The sequence below is a fragment of the Nicotiana tabacum genome, chromosome 19 (assembly GCF_000715075.1).
Source record: "Nicotiana tabacum cultivar K326 chromosome 19, ASM71507v2, whole genome shotgun sequence".
In the NCBI taxonomy this organism is placed as follows: Eukaryota; Viridiplantae; Streptophyta; class Magnoliopsida; order Solanales; family Solanaceae; genus Nicotiana; species Nicotiana tabacum.
In genome coordinates this window covers 102,990,805-103,004,834 of record NC_134098.1, presented here as the reverse complement: position 1 = coordinate 103,004,834, position 14,030 = coordinate 102,990,805, and the positions used below count along the sequence as shown (strand labels likewise).

The 14,030-nt window shown below is 35.0% G+C and overlaps 1 protein-coding gene and 1 non-coding gene across 2 annotated transcripts; both read left to right on the top strand.

Moving 5' to 3' along the window:
- Nucleotides 1-1,209: 1,209 nt before the first annotated feature.
- On the top strand, nucleotides 1,210-1,283 carry TRNAV-CAC (transfer RNA valine (anticodon CAC)). Its single transcript has one exon. It is a non-coding gene; the product is annotated as a tRNA-Val (tRNA).
- Nucleotides 1,284-1,333: 50 nt separating this feature from the next.
- LOC107827881 (riboflavin biosynthesis protein PYRD, chloroplastic) lies at nucleotides 1,334-6,424 on the top strand. The gene is made up of 3 exons (XM_016655101.2): nucleotides 1,334-1,906; nucleotides 5,028-5,326; nucleotides 5,443-6,424. Exons 1-3 carry the CDS (start codon nucleotides 1,406-1,408, stop codon nucleotides 6,035-6,037), a joined length of 1,395 nt encoding a protein of 464 aa, XP_016510587.2. The 5' UTR covers nucleotides 1,334-1,405; the 3' UTR covers nucleotides 6,038-6,424.
- Nucleotides 6,425-14,030: the final 7,606 nt, after the last annotated feature.

Below are 14,030 nucleotides of genomic sequence, written 5' to 3'. Positions count from 1 at the left end.
CATATAAATAAATATTTAAACCATCATGTGCCATTATTAACGTGCAACGCACATTTATAGATACTAATCAAATGACAAGAGAGAATCTTTTGCCATGTGACAATTTTTCATTGCCTCTTTTTTGTCTTTTTTGTAAAGGTAATCTAAAATTAAAAATACTATACTAATATTTTAAACTAGAAAAAATATTACTAAGAAAAGAATGAAATTACAACTGTTACCAAAATTAGAAGGAAAACATATTTTTTTTGTGATTTTTTATTTTTTTTTGCAAATGAAACAAAACTAATATCTAAAACGTGACTCTTTTTAATTATTTTTAATTTTCTTAAATAAAATCTATAAAAAGGTGAATAAAAAAATATCGAGATTAAACTTAAAAACTATTTAAATACTAAAAGTGATAAAAAAATTCAAATATGATAAAAAATTAGTTGCTCACAACATGAATTAATTATATTAAATTTGAAATCACAAACAAATAATGTATTAACTCAATACAAGGTTATACCAGGATTATTTGTCTTATACAACATAATGACCCTTTAAATTATAATTCGGTTATACTTTTATCCGCGAAACCAATTGACCCCTTAATTTGATGTATTGTTTTATGTTCATGTGGTGTCTTCAAAGCAACATTTTTCTTGCATTCCTTTATGCAGTATTGCAGCATGCTAAATGCCTACACACTGCCACTTTTCATGACTTAGTCCTTCTTATCAAATTCAAGAACCTATGACGTCAAAAGTTTAGTGAATATCTAATTCAGTTGCTAGAGTTTGTTTTAAAGTATTTTATGTCTCCTTCCCAAATTAGACGAGGAGAAAGGAGGATGTCACTTGGCCTCGGGAATGTGTAATAAATGCACCTTTTTAAAAAAATAAATAATAATATTGTCTGAATTAACTTGACTATTCCATCAAATACTTATTATATTCATTTAACTTTGACTCTAAAACTTAGAAAAATAAAAATAAAAATAAAAGCACTTAATATTTTTTTGTTTTTATTAGGAATTGAACCTTAATCTCCTAAATAGACATCTTCTTCATTAGCTATTATACCACATCCTTGGTGTGTGCAAGTCACAAGTTGAATCGTGACCAAAATTTGATATGTTTTTTAAATAGAAAAGAACAAAATTAAAAATAACAAATCTACTGTAAAACAAAAAAGTAAACTAATAATGATGTCCATCGGCAAGTCGTCTGGGTGGTGTAGTTGGTTATCACGCTAGTCTCACACACTAGAGGTCCCCGGTTCGAACCCGGGCTCAGACATCATTTTTTGCGTTTTCCTTTATTTCATCGTTTTAGCTTTCTCTCCCTTTTTTTTCTATATTAAACACAACATTTTCAGTTCTCCAACTCTCACTTTGAGTCTGGACTGAATTTTTGTGAAAATGTACTGCTGCCCATTCTCACCTTCAAAACAGAGTCTTTATCCCCCGATTCCTAAAAATCAACCAAAAGATTTGATTTTTGCTTCAAGAACATCATATTATGGGTTTGGTAATGCGAACAAAAGGGCCCCGATTCCTAAAAATCAACCAAAAGATTTGATTTTTGCTTCAAGAACATCATATTATGGGTTTGGTAATGCGAACAAAAGGGTGTGCAAAGGAATGGTTTTTACTTCAAGACAAAATATTTATGGGTTTTCTAATGTAGCCAAAAGGGTGTCTATTTCATTTACTAGTTTGGGAAATGGCGATCGTTTGGTCAAAGTCAGGTGTGGAGGGTCGCATAAGAATGATGGGTTTTATATAAGAAGATGTGTGGAGATTGCTAGGAAAGCAATTGGGCATACAAGTCCTAATCCTATGGTTGGGTGTGTAATTGTCAAGAATGGGGAGATTGTAGGTGAGGGTTTTCATCCAAAAGCTGGCCAGCCACATGCTGAGGTGAGTTCATTGCTTTCTTTGTTTATTTTTTATAATTCTAATGAATGTTTTTTTTTTTTTTTTTTTTTGTGTGGCTGTTGTTTGATTTCATTCGTGAATTGAGATTGCGAGCTTTTGACATTCAGTAATTGAAAGAACTGAAATGATGTCTGGGTAGTAGAAAATAATACTAGTTCAATTTCTTGGTTTGGGAGCATAACTGAAATGTTCCAACTACTGTCAGATTGCAAGTTGCGCAATATATTGGCCTTTCTCAATTTCCTAGTGAATTTTCTAATGAGGAAGAAGGAAAAAACAGAGAAGATCGGACTAGAGATTTGAGGAAACAAATATACTTAACCTTAGCGTATCTATCTATCTATCTATCTATCTATCTATCTATCTATCTATCTATCTATCTATCTATATATATATATATATATATATATATATATATATATATATATATATATATATATATATATATATAAAGAAGGGAATGAAAAGGTGACTTGGCACATCTCTTTGGCCAGGAATTGTATTTATCTCATCTCTCAAATTTTTGCCTTTTTTTAAAACTTTCTATTCAGAAAATTTGCAGAAAAACAGTTTATCTTTTCTCTTTTTTACTATGTCTTTATGGTAGAAGTTGCACATTACTGTGTCTTTATGGTAGAAATTACACATTAGTGTATCTTTATGATAGCAAAAAGCAAACGGCTATTGATAGACGTAACTGCAGGCTCTTCTCTTTGAATCATTTGAATGACTCCCCTAATTTTCATAATAAATAAGGGGAATTCCAAAGGTGTTTATAACTACTCATGATATAAAGCTCTTGGTTGCTGGTGACAGCATTCTATCGCAACAATGGCTAAAATAAGAAAAGAAGATGAAATAGTGATGTTGAAGCTAGACATCTTCTCCCTTTTTAAAAAAAAAAATATTTTGGGCAACAGTACAGAATTCTTCTGGGAATTCCATAGATAATTGCTGGAATTTATACACAGGTGTTTAATTTGTGGATGATTCTTTGTTGAGTGATGCTTCAAATTTGGTTATTGTTTCCCATGGTAACAGTGTGCATGAAATCTTTCTGAAGAGCAGTAGACTACCCAGTCATCGTTCAACACTATGTTTGGTCACCTAGCTGACACTTTTTTATCATATAAACGATTAAAGAGATCATAGAAGCTATTTTTCAGTTAGATATATATGTAATGGAGCGTAGAGAATTAAGCGACATTCTTCTGAGCTCGCATTTTCTCATTGGAATTAGTGGACCAGTTTTCATGTAAATACTTGTGTGCGTCGTGCTATATTTTTTCAGTGTTCCTCATGGTATATTTTGTCTTTGATATTTTTCATGATACACATAATCATCAATTGTCATTTATTGGTTTAACAATTGTCATTCTCATTGTACACAATACCAGTTGTTTCCTATTCAACAAGGATAAATCTTTTAAAAATCTCGAAATAGTGAATTTATACACTGTTACATCAGAATACTCTTATGTTTTACGTTCCCTTGACAAATACTGTAAATGGTTTAATAGCTTAAAGAATAGAATTATACATAAAGCTATGATGCATCAGCTGGACTGCAAGTTATTGCCGGTGGATTCTTGAAGTTGACCATAACAACAGATGTTTGGTTGCACTGACTCGAAATATCGATCATGACATTAGAGAAACTGTACGTTGGATGTTTTGCAACCACTGAAATAAAAGGTGGTTATACTACTAAATCTTGGAGATAATTTGTTCCACCTCTGAGTTTTTCCTACATGATGCTGTTTGTAGTCAAGTGTATATTCATTTACCTCTTTTTCTCTGAACAACAAAGACTAGAGGTGCAATTATTTATTATAGGAGTTTACGCCTTCATTGTGTAAATATTGATTTTCAGAGTTTTGGCTACTAGAAACAACAACCTATGAGTTTAAGCTGAGTAAAAACATATTGCCCATGTAAATTGTAATGTTGAGAAATGCTAACAATCTGGCTGTAAACCATCATTACCGTTATGCTGCTAGCATTCATCATTACAAATTACAAGTAATAAAATTTAAGCAATGCATTCATTCTTTAAAAATTGTATGGTAGTTAATTTGAAAAACTCCAGCACTACCTACATTTCTGCACTTGAACAGTTGAAAGTCTTCATCTTTTGGTCATGCTCACGAGATCATTCAGTTGCTCTAACTTCGACAGAGCAATTAAGAGATTTTAGAGTTCCTAAGAACTTCTATTTGAATACACATTAGAGTGAATATCTACTCTGAAGACTAACGTCTCTTGCATAGCGTGCCTCGAACTAGTGTTGGAATCAAGTGAAAATTGTAGTGAACTGACAGTTGATGTTGGTTTGCTTGGTGTGTTTTGTTCTTGTAATTATCACCAGCGGCCTTGAGTATTATGTAACTCCTATCCTTTTTTGTGGATTAATTTACTCTTAAAATTAAAAAAATACAGATGTGACATGTGAAAGTAGATGGTAGAAAAAGATTATCTAGAGAAAGAAGCTATTTTTTTAGATTCATAGTTGAGAAAATAGTTATCTAATTGGATTCAAATTGAAAATGATAGCATAAATGCCACTTAGAACTAAGTGAAAAATGTTCGTTTTACTGCTTGTATTTTTGGTTATTTTAAAGAAATCTTAGGTAAGCGAGGAACGACTGAAAAAGTGTCTATTTTGTTGTGATTTACTAGAATTATAGAAGCTTTGCATTATTAATTTATAATACTTAAGATTTACTTAAAAGGAGATTTGATTAGTTTAGATATAATTTTTGTAGATGAAAATTAGTTTAAGTGATTGCCATGTTGCTTATTTTTCTATATGGACTAATTTATAAAATGATCACTTAATAAACTCACTAATATTTGCTTAATGACTGCGTGAAGCAGGGATAGATTAACTAGTTAAGTTAATAAATTTATGTGAGAAAAATATCATCCAAAGGTCAGTCTCACTCTTTGGAGTTGGAAGGGAACCTAACACTTTTTCTATGCTGAGTTATCTATCAGTTGAACCTTTTTTCTATGTAATTTCGGTTTGATAGGACCGTATATATTGAGTCTTCAAAATCTGGAATTTTTGCTAATTATCTAAATATATAAAGTGTAAATGTAGGTTTTTGCACTTCGAGATGCTGGTGATTTAGCAGAAAATGCAACAGCATATGTGACCTTGGAGCCATGTAATCATTATGGCAGAACTCCACCATGCACTGAGGCATTAATCAAGGCCAAAGTGAAAAAGGTGGTTGTCGGGATGGTGGATCCAAATCCTATTGTAGCTTCAACTGGTCTCAGTAGATTAAGAGATGCGGGAATTGAAGTGATCACAGGTGTTGAGGAAGAACTTTGTAGGAAGCTTAACGAAGCTTATATACATCAAATGCTGACTGGAAAACCATTTGGCACAGTCAGGTATAATTTTGATATTCCCACAATTGTTGCAACCTGCTACGCCATGATTCAGGACCACATCGTTCAGCGTGTTTATTTCAGTTTCTTTATAACGAATAATTAATCCGTAACAACAGGTACTCTCTCTCAGTTGATGGTGATTTCTCAAATCAGCTGGGCGCACAAGTCGTGGAGTCTGGTGGATACTACTCAAAGTTATTACAAGAATATGATGCGGTAATTGTTTCTTCCTTCTTGCAGTCGCAGAGTTATTCAGTTCTTTCATCTAAAGAACCAGGAGCAAAACAACCACTTCAGATTGTATTAGCGAAGAGTTCAGATTCACTTCAACTCCCTGCTGTTACAGATGACACATCATCTAAAACTATAATCTTCAGTGATAAGGAGATTACTGTGGAGCTTGAAGCAAGTCAAAGAGGGATAGAGACAGTAGTTTTAGATAGGATGAATTTAACAGCTATCCTTGAACACTGCAAGCGTCAAGGACTATGTAGTGTGATGCTGGACTTGAGGGGAAACTCAGCAGATTTTGAGGAAATCCTGCAAGAGGGTTTTGAACAAAATTTATTTCAGAAGGTTATTGTGGAAGTGTTGCCAATTTTGGGTGGAAGTGGTAAAGATGCTTTTAAGCATATGCAGCAAAACCGAAGGCTGAAGAACTTAACATCGAGGACCTTAGGCGAGAGTATTCTGCTGGAAGGGTATTTCTAGGTGGATGGAGTATTTACTGAACTTAAAATCTGCTGTTTGATTGTATAATGATGTTGATCATACAAGAAATCGAGTTGCACAGGCAGCGGCACACAAGCATATCAAATTACATTCCTGCTTCTAAAAGAGGGAACTTGATCACCTGATCAGTTGCTACTTTATTCATCTCTTGTCAAAACTATTCTGGATCAAAGCTATTCTGAAAGGTCCAGAGTGAGATCAAAGATTCTCTTGTCAACGTCGTAGAACTGGCTGTGCTTTGTACTAAAGTCTTGGTCCATTCAAGTTTTTGCTACAAAATGTACAATATTAAGACAAGCATGTAATGTTGCTTTCATTCTTGCATCTTCAATTGACAATAAAGATGGCTGTGTGTTTTGGTCTTCACTTCCATTTGATTATTTGCTGCACTTGTTGATTGCTAATCTTGTTATTTAACTAATGGTGTCACAATTATTGGATCCAAGCACCATTTTTAGCGAGTTTATCAAGTATATCGGGCATTTGAAAGCACCAATAAAAAATACATTCCTCTATAATATTTACTGAAAAACCATGCCTTCATACATCTCCTGAGATGAGAAATTTTATTTTTTAAACAAGACACTTACACAGGCACAAACACCAGTGAAAAGGATAAAAGTACTTTGTTTTACAATTGCAATGACAATTCCTTCCTTGACTCAAATATTTGCGAACAGAATGGACAATATTTGAGTCGAAGTTGAAAAATCATTTGAAGTTGAAATAGAGAAGTGCTTGTGGATTTTCAAATAACCCAGAAAGTTGAGTTTAGTGCTTTCAATTTTTAAATTTATGTGATTCCATTTTCCAATTTTGCACTTGCTTTTTAGTTTTCGTGGTTCTTTGGCATTAAATATGTTTTTTTTTAATGGTTTAATTTAATGCTGCAGAGCCTCTTGTGGAAAAAGAATTGGCCTTTGTTATTGAGGGATTTGGTTTCTACTTTCTATAATAATTTTTAGTACAAAATATCAGAATTTAGTGGGAAACTATTGGCATGCATTGCAAGATGATGGCTTTGCCCTTAAGAGACAAATTATCTACCTGCATTGGAAATTGGAATGACTGAAACCCCAAATTGAGAAGGAAAGGGATTAAGTGATGAAGTTTTATTCTTATCAATTTTCTATTTCTTTCTTTAATTTTTTTATTCTGTCCTATATAGCTATGACCTTCAGAAGTTATCAGGAACTGAATATTATGTTTGTTGCATTAACATAACAATGAAGGATTCAATATTTGATTAATCAGTGTATAGTTAATGATACAGAGTGATAGTATCAGAGTTTCAGCTATAATACTTCTCTACTAGGGTGCCCAATGTTTGATTAAGTCTAATAATCTCTCTTGTTATACTAGAATCTTCTACCTAAAATGGAAAAAACATATTTTATAGTGGATTTATTTTCATTATAACAAGACAATGAAGATTCATCATCTGATTAATCAATTTATAGCTATTTTATTTCTCTTTTTTTGAAAGTAAACATATTTTAGCTCTTATGCTACTTCTTAGATTTGGAACGGTTCCTTTTCCTTTAGCGGGTAACAAATAGACTTGGGGCATTTGCTTCTAGTCATGTGGCCTATACCAGTTTGAGAATCCATTTTTTCGGGTTTCCAAGACATAACGATTGCAGTTCAATAAGTCTAATAAAGATATAAGATCATGTTTGACTCATATTTTTTTTTTTTGGAAAAAGATCATATCTTTCTTTTCAATTCATTGTGTGTTATCATTGCAGATCGTGGAGATTATGTTATCCGTGAAGGGGAAGCGGAGGATGGAGTTTACTTCATATGATGTTTCATGCTTAGCACCTATGGAACAATCTTAACCAAACAAGTTACTACAAAGGATAGACAAACAGGAGAAAAACACAAAAAACAGACTTCTACTACGCCTCAATCCAAGCTAGTTGGGTTCAGGTATAGAAGTCTCACTGACCATGTCGCTCCATCCCCCCCCACCCGAAAAAAAAAGAAAAAAGAAAAAAGAAAAAGAAAAAGAAAAAGAAAAGAAACATCATAAGAGAAGGAGGTTGGGATATGCTAGATCTGCATGCACAATTTAGCAATATGAGTAAGGATGCTGCTGGAAGTCTCTTGTTAATAGGAGCATCCTTTTGTGTTATCAGTCTGGCTCCCAGTCCAACTACCAAGCTATGACCTATTTAGCTGTTAAGATATGTTATTCAACTGCCTGAGCTCATTCCATGTGGACAAAGCAACACATTTGTTTTGTTTTGTTTTTCGTAAGCAAGATTTTCTTTTAAAGGAATCGATTTGGGATTATTGAGAGATAATTAATTTATTTTTTTCTTGTTTTGATAGTTCCATCAAAAAGAAAACAGAACAAGTTGGAACTCGACCTTTTTTTCTCTTTGAGTTCAAAACGTTCATTAGCTGCACATCTTGTGAAAGGCATCATGAAGTGGTGGAAGTAACTATTTAGGCCTTGACATGGCACATAATCATCTTTTTTTTGGCAAGGTTTTAATTGAGAATAGATATGTCATTCTTGAACTTAGCACACTAAATTAAGCCTCAAATTGTTTTTGACAACTCTAGATTTAGTTAATGCGAGGGACAACATTTATCAGGGTTCAGTGAGTTAGTTACATATTTTCCTACTATGTATTGAGATCTGAAAATAAGAAGCTGCATAAAGCTTTTTTATTCAGTTTGTGGTTACTTATTTATGGGATCCTTGGTTAGGTAATGCTAACAGTGAGTTTTGACAGGACATACCGCAATAAGGTTGCTACTGCAAATTTTGTACCCTGGCCAATAGAAATAAGGTTTTGTGAACCTAATAATGCCACTAATCAGACCAAGTTTCCTCCAAGGTTAGTCATTGCTTTCAGCTATTAATTTCCCTTCTGAGGGAGCAACTGTAATTGACTCAACTGGACAGTTCATGTTAGCTTGTATTTAGTAGTATCCTCTTTCATGTTTGCATCATCTCTTTTTATGTAATGGAGTTTGAGATATTGGTTCAGAGCCGACGAGCTAAAAACACAACACAAAATTATGCCCGCTAGTCGAATATAGTATAGAAAATATCGTATCCACAAGGATTGGATTTAAACAGTGTTTTCGTAGCTTCTAGCTTAATTGCTATCCAAGATGATCGCCAATTTAGATTTGTGTGATTAAAACTAAAAGTCTAAACTATTGGCTAATGACAATCGCAACAAAAGTAAGCAAAGATGATATCAATGGGAGAAAATAGGGGTTGATTGAATAGGTGTAAGATATTTGTTCGGGAATTAACTCTAGTCGATTCACTTCTAAAGTTCAAATGATTCTTTCGAATTCACTCTATTATGTTAAAACATTCAGTAGAAACTCCTCTCTCAATTAAGTCTCAACCTTACGATATGAACTAAGTTAAGCTTGACGAAGATATGCAAGAATTCGTAGTGGATTGATCCTTAGGAGTACCTCTTTCGATTATCCTCCTAACTAGGTCTAAACATTAATTCAACTAGCCTCTTTCGATTACTAACAAGAATCAATGAATTCAACAATAAGATAATGCAAAATATCACAAATTATGCCTCTTTCGATTACTTAAATATGTGAATATATATGCAACAATAAAAATACCCAAAACGATTCAATACATAAAAATTAGAGTTAATATCCACAAACAATTTTCAAAATACCAAATTCATCAATCCCTAAGGAAGAATTATTCCATGGATATGGAGAAATTCATCACAATTAAGTTTAAGTCAAAGAAAAACATAAAACATCCAAACCCTTGTCTTGAGTGAAGATGAATGGTGAAATCCTTGTGCTCTTGCTTCTCCCTTTCTCTTTAGCTTCCTTAGGTCTAAATTATGTCAAAAGTCCTCAAAATACCATTTTTCTGTATATATATACCAAGTAGGGTCGGACCCAAACAAATACACCTTCTCCTATGCGAAAAAGGACACTTTTCCGGAGTTGGACGTACCGCGCTCACTTTTCACACTGTTCTGCCCCATATGCGCGGTCAGTGCACGGACACGCACTTGCCGCGCACTTTTCACCCTGTTCTATTGGGAATTTAAAAAAAACGTAAAACATGAAAGTTGTAGCCCTTTGAATTAGCTTTCCAACAATATATTGTGGAGCCAAACGGAAATCCGAGTGAAAAGTTATGTGCGTTTTACTAGACACTGCGCAATATGCCTGCTCGATTTTTCGTTTGTTGTTAACTATCATCCCTTGATCCCCGATTAATTCCTTGGGCTTTTAATCAGACTTCAAAGTTTCAAATCACTTGAATTCATTCCATAACATCTACATAGCTCGGAATCACTCCTACAAAGCATAAAATACACAATTAGTGCAAAACACTAGCGATTAAAGCTCAAGCTCAACTAAAGTACAGTAAATTGAAATGTAATAATCGACTAAAACATGAGATTATAGCCTACCATCAAGAGCAAAAGGAAAACTTTCAGATGACCAAGCTTTTCATAGGTAAGTGATTCCTCTTTATGAGTTCTTTCACCTAATTAGCTGAGCTTGTAATGAAAAGGAGTAAAGCAGGCTGTTGAGCAGCCTCATGTTATGCACAATTATTTCCCACAAAATTATTGCACAATCTATTTCCCACAATTATTATTCTGAAATTGTTCAAATAGAAAATTCTTTTAACTTATCTCAGCTAGACTCTCATGAGTAGATTTGTTATTGTACTAGAATAGCTCTAGTTCTAAAATGAAAGACTTCAAAATTTATCTTCAGTATTTCTTCCTTGTAGGTGCATATTTACCATAAAAGGGAACGTAAAAAGAAATTAAAATCAGGAACATGTAATTTCTTAGCATACAGAAGTTTCTACATCTATGTGGAATGAGGCCATAATGCTGTCTGCATCTTTTTTATGCAATATTTATGCTGGTTGCAGATGTGTTGCAGCATTGAATCGGATCTAATCTTTCTTACTGTCAGTCTGAATCCTCATCAGAAGAAGGATTTCAAGACAAGTTCTGTTAGTCTGTATCATTCGTGAGTTCCGACAGCTTTTGAACCCTTTTAGACCATTTTGTTTTTTTATTTTATCTACCAGCTTTATATTTTTGGGGGAATATGTCAATGTTTGCCTAAGAGAGCTTATATGGATGCACTGATACATGATGTTCTAAGACAGCTCAATAAAGTTCTTCGGGAAATGGTTCCCAACTCTTAAACATCAGGCTTTCATGATTCCTTTTGGCCCCTCAAATGTCGAAGTCCAACAGCCGCACCCTTTCCCTCTCACAGCTGGTTCTCTTTATCTCCCATTTCTGTTCTTTCTGATCACCTCGGGCATGCCTAACCACAGAGAGAACTTTCATACCATCTTATCTCTCACTTCTTTTATTTCTTCCTTTTCTCCCTTTTCTTGTCTGGTCTGGATTATAAAGCTGATTCTTTATTTCTTTTATGATAAACATATACTTATTACTAGTCAAAAGGGCGATAACGAGTCACATTTAATCAGAAAATTTATTAAATCAGGTGAGAAAATCTAAACAAAGCAGCGGGCCATGAGTCCCTGAAACCCATTGCATCACCCTATGCATAAATGCACAACTTTGTGAAGAATAAGAGAGCAGAAAAGTCAATTTGAATGTACATACAAACAACAAATACGCATCAATCTCAAGTTAATTGAGGCAGGCTATGTAATTTCTCACTAACTATGTATTTAGACCCGTATCAGTCCAATATTTAAACATCTAGGTACGAATATCAATGTGAATATAAATAAATAAAAAAATTGAGCCTTGAACACAAAAACTAAATTGTCAAAGAAATTTAAGAGGAATAAAATAAATTACCAAGAACCAACTTTTGAAAATTTGTGGCTAGTTTTATTATAACAAGATGCATGTCAAGATACAGGTAGAGGAAATGAAGCCACCACATATCTTATCTCAAAAAGAAAAGGGAACTGAAGCCATCACGTCTGCTATTTCATCTTGTACTAGAGCTAAATTGATCTAGAGATGTTAAAATTTGGTGGTGTGTATGAAAATAGTTAAAAGATACAACTCTCACTTCTTTTAAGAATTCAATTCTGACTAGTAAATTTAATTTAAAACAATATTATGGTGTTTTTGATATCACACTTGCTTAACTATTATTTTATATTTTATTTTACTCATACCAATATATAGCACAACCCTAAGTCAGCTTTAAACTCCATGCCTAGTCAAATTGCAATATACATAATGGAGTAGCACACGGAGTTAATGAGAAGAACGTAAGAGGGTATGGTGGAAGGCATATTTTTTTATTTGTTTTTTAGAAGGGTGGAAAATATATTTTATATTAAACTATGATACATATATGCTTAAGTAGGGGTAAGGTCTGCGTACACACTACCCTCCCCAGACCCCACGGTGTGGGATAATACTAGGTGTGTTGTTAATACATATATGCCTATGTATATATGACCTGCTAGTCAAAAACCAATAGTTGGAAAGTGTGGCAGGACATGACATGACAGGACATGGCCATGGCACGATGCAGGATATGGCAGGGAGCGGCAGGGCGTCGCCATGGCACGACGTCGCACCATGACAACTTTGAATACAACCCTAGTATTGGTATTGCCTACAGGTTCGGGGTCTTATACTGTATATTGTGATGCATCGCGGATTGGTCTCGGCGCTGTGTTGATGCAGGACGATAGGGTGATTTCCTACGCGTCCAGACATCCGAACCCCCAAAACCCGGTGTCACAAGTGCATGAGCATCAACTAGAAAATATGATAAATGCAACATCTGTCTGGAATACAAATTAGACATGAGTATGTAAATAACACTGATGGAGACTTTGTATGCTGCAGATTCGTAACATGGAATGCAGCTCATCGTAAGTCCCCGCAATAGCTATGCCTCTACGCTTAAAAGATCCCTAAACATATATGGCAGGATGCAGGACATGGCAGGGCGTGGCCATGGTCCGGCGTCGAATGTGGCAGGACATGGCCGTGCCAGGACCAAGACATGGCAGGACATGGCAGGGCGTGGTCGGACGTGGCCATGGCCCGACGTCGGACGTGGCAGAATATGGCCATGGCACGACGCAGGACATGGAAGGGCGGTCCGTGATGCTCTAGAGAAGGTGAAGTTAATGCAGGAGCGACTTCATACAGCGGAGTCCAGGAAGAAGAGTTATGCTGACAGGAAGGCTCGTGATGTTACATATATGGTAGGTAAGAAGGTTCTACTCAAATTTTTGCCCATAAAGGAACAGTCTAGGCTGGAACCTCCTCGTCAAACTCTACCTGAGGCTCCACTACTGAGGATGCTGTTCGGGCTCTGGGCTGAGCCCTTCTCCTGCCCTTTTGATCAGCTGCAGATATCGCAAATGTGACATTGAGTTCGCATTTGCGAACCTTCGCAATTGTTGAACAGGGATCGTAATTGCGAACCCTGACAGCCTCTTCAGATGTCGCAATTGCGAAAAAAGATTCGCGATTGCAAAGCTGACTTTCTTCGCAAAAGTGACCAAATGGTCGCAAATGCGATCCAACCCAGGCCTCTATTGTCTTCACAAATGCAAAGTGGAAAGTCGCATTTGCGACATTTGACCTCCCATGCCTACTTTGCAATTGCGAGGCTTGTGCGAGCTATCGGAGCGACTGACCCTTCACAGGGAATGATTTACATATTTATATACATTTACCTTTACTTTGGGTGTATTTTCTTTGAGCGGAGAGATTGATCCCGTGATTGCAAAATTTTTCCTTCGCTACTAAGTGTGCTTGGCACAGGTAAGCCCTTAAGTATGGAGGACGGTTGAATCTTGACTTGTTCTTCGTTCTTGAGCTTGAACTTGATTTCTTGAGCTTGAAGTTCTTCGCTCTTGAACTTGATCTTGATTTCTTGAACTTGAAGTTGATTGCTTGAAGCTTGAAACTTGTAGAGAAATTTGCGGCGTTTGATCCACGAGCTCTCTCTTGCTTCTTCTTATAAC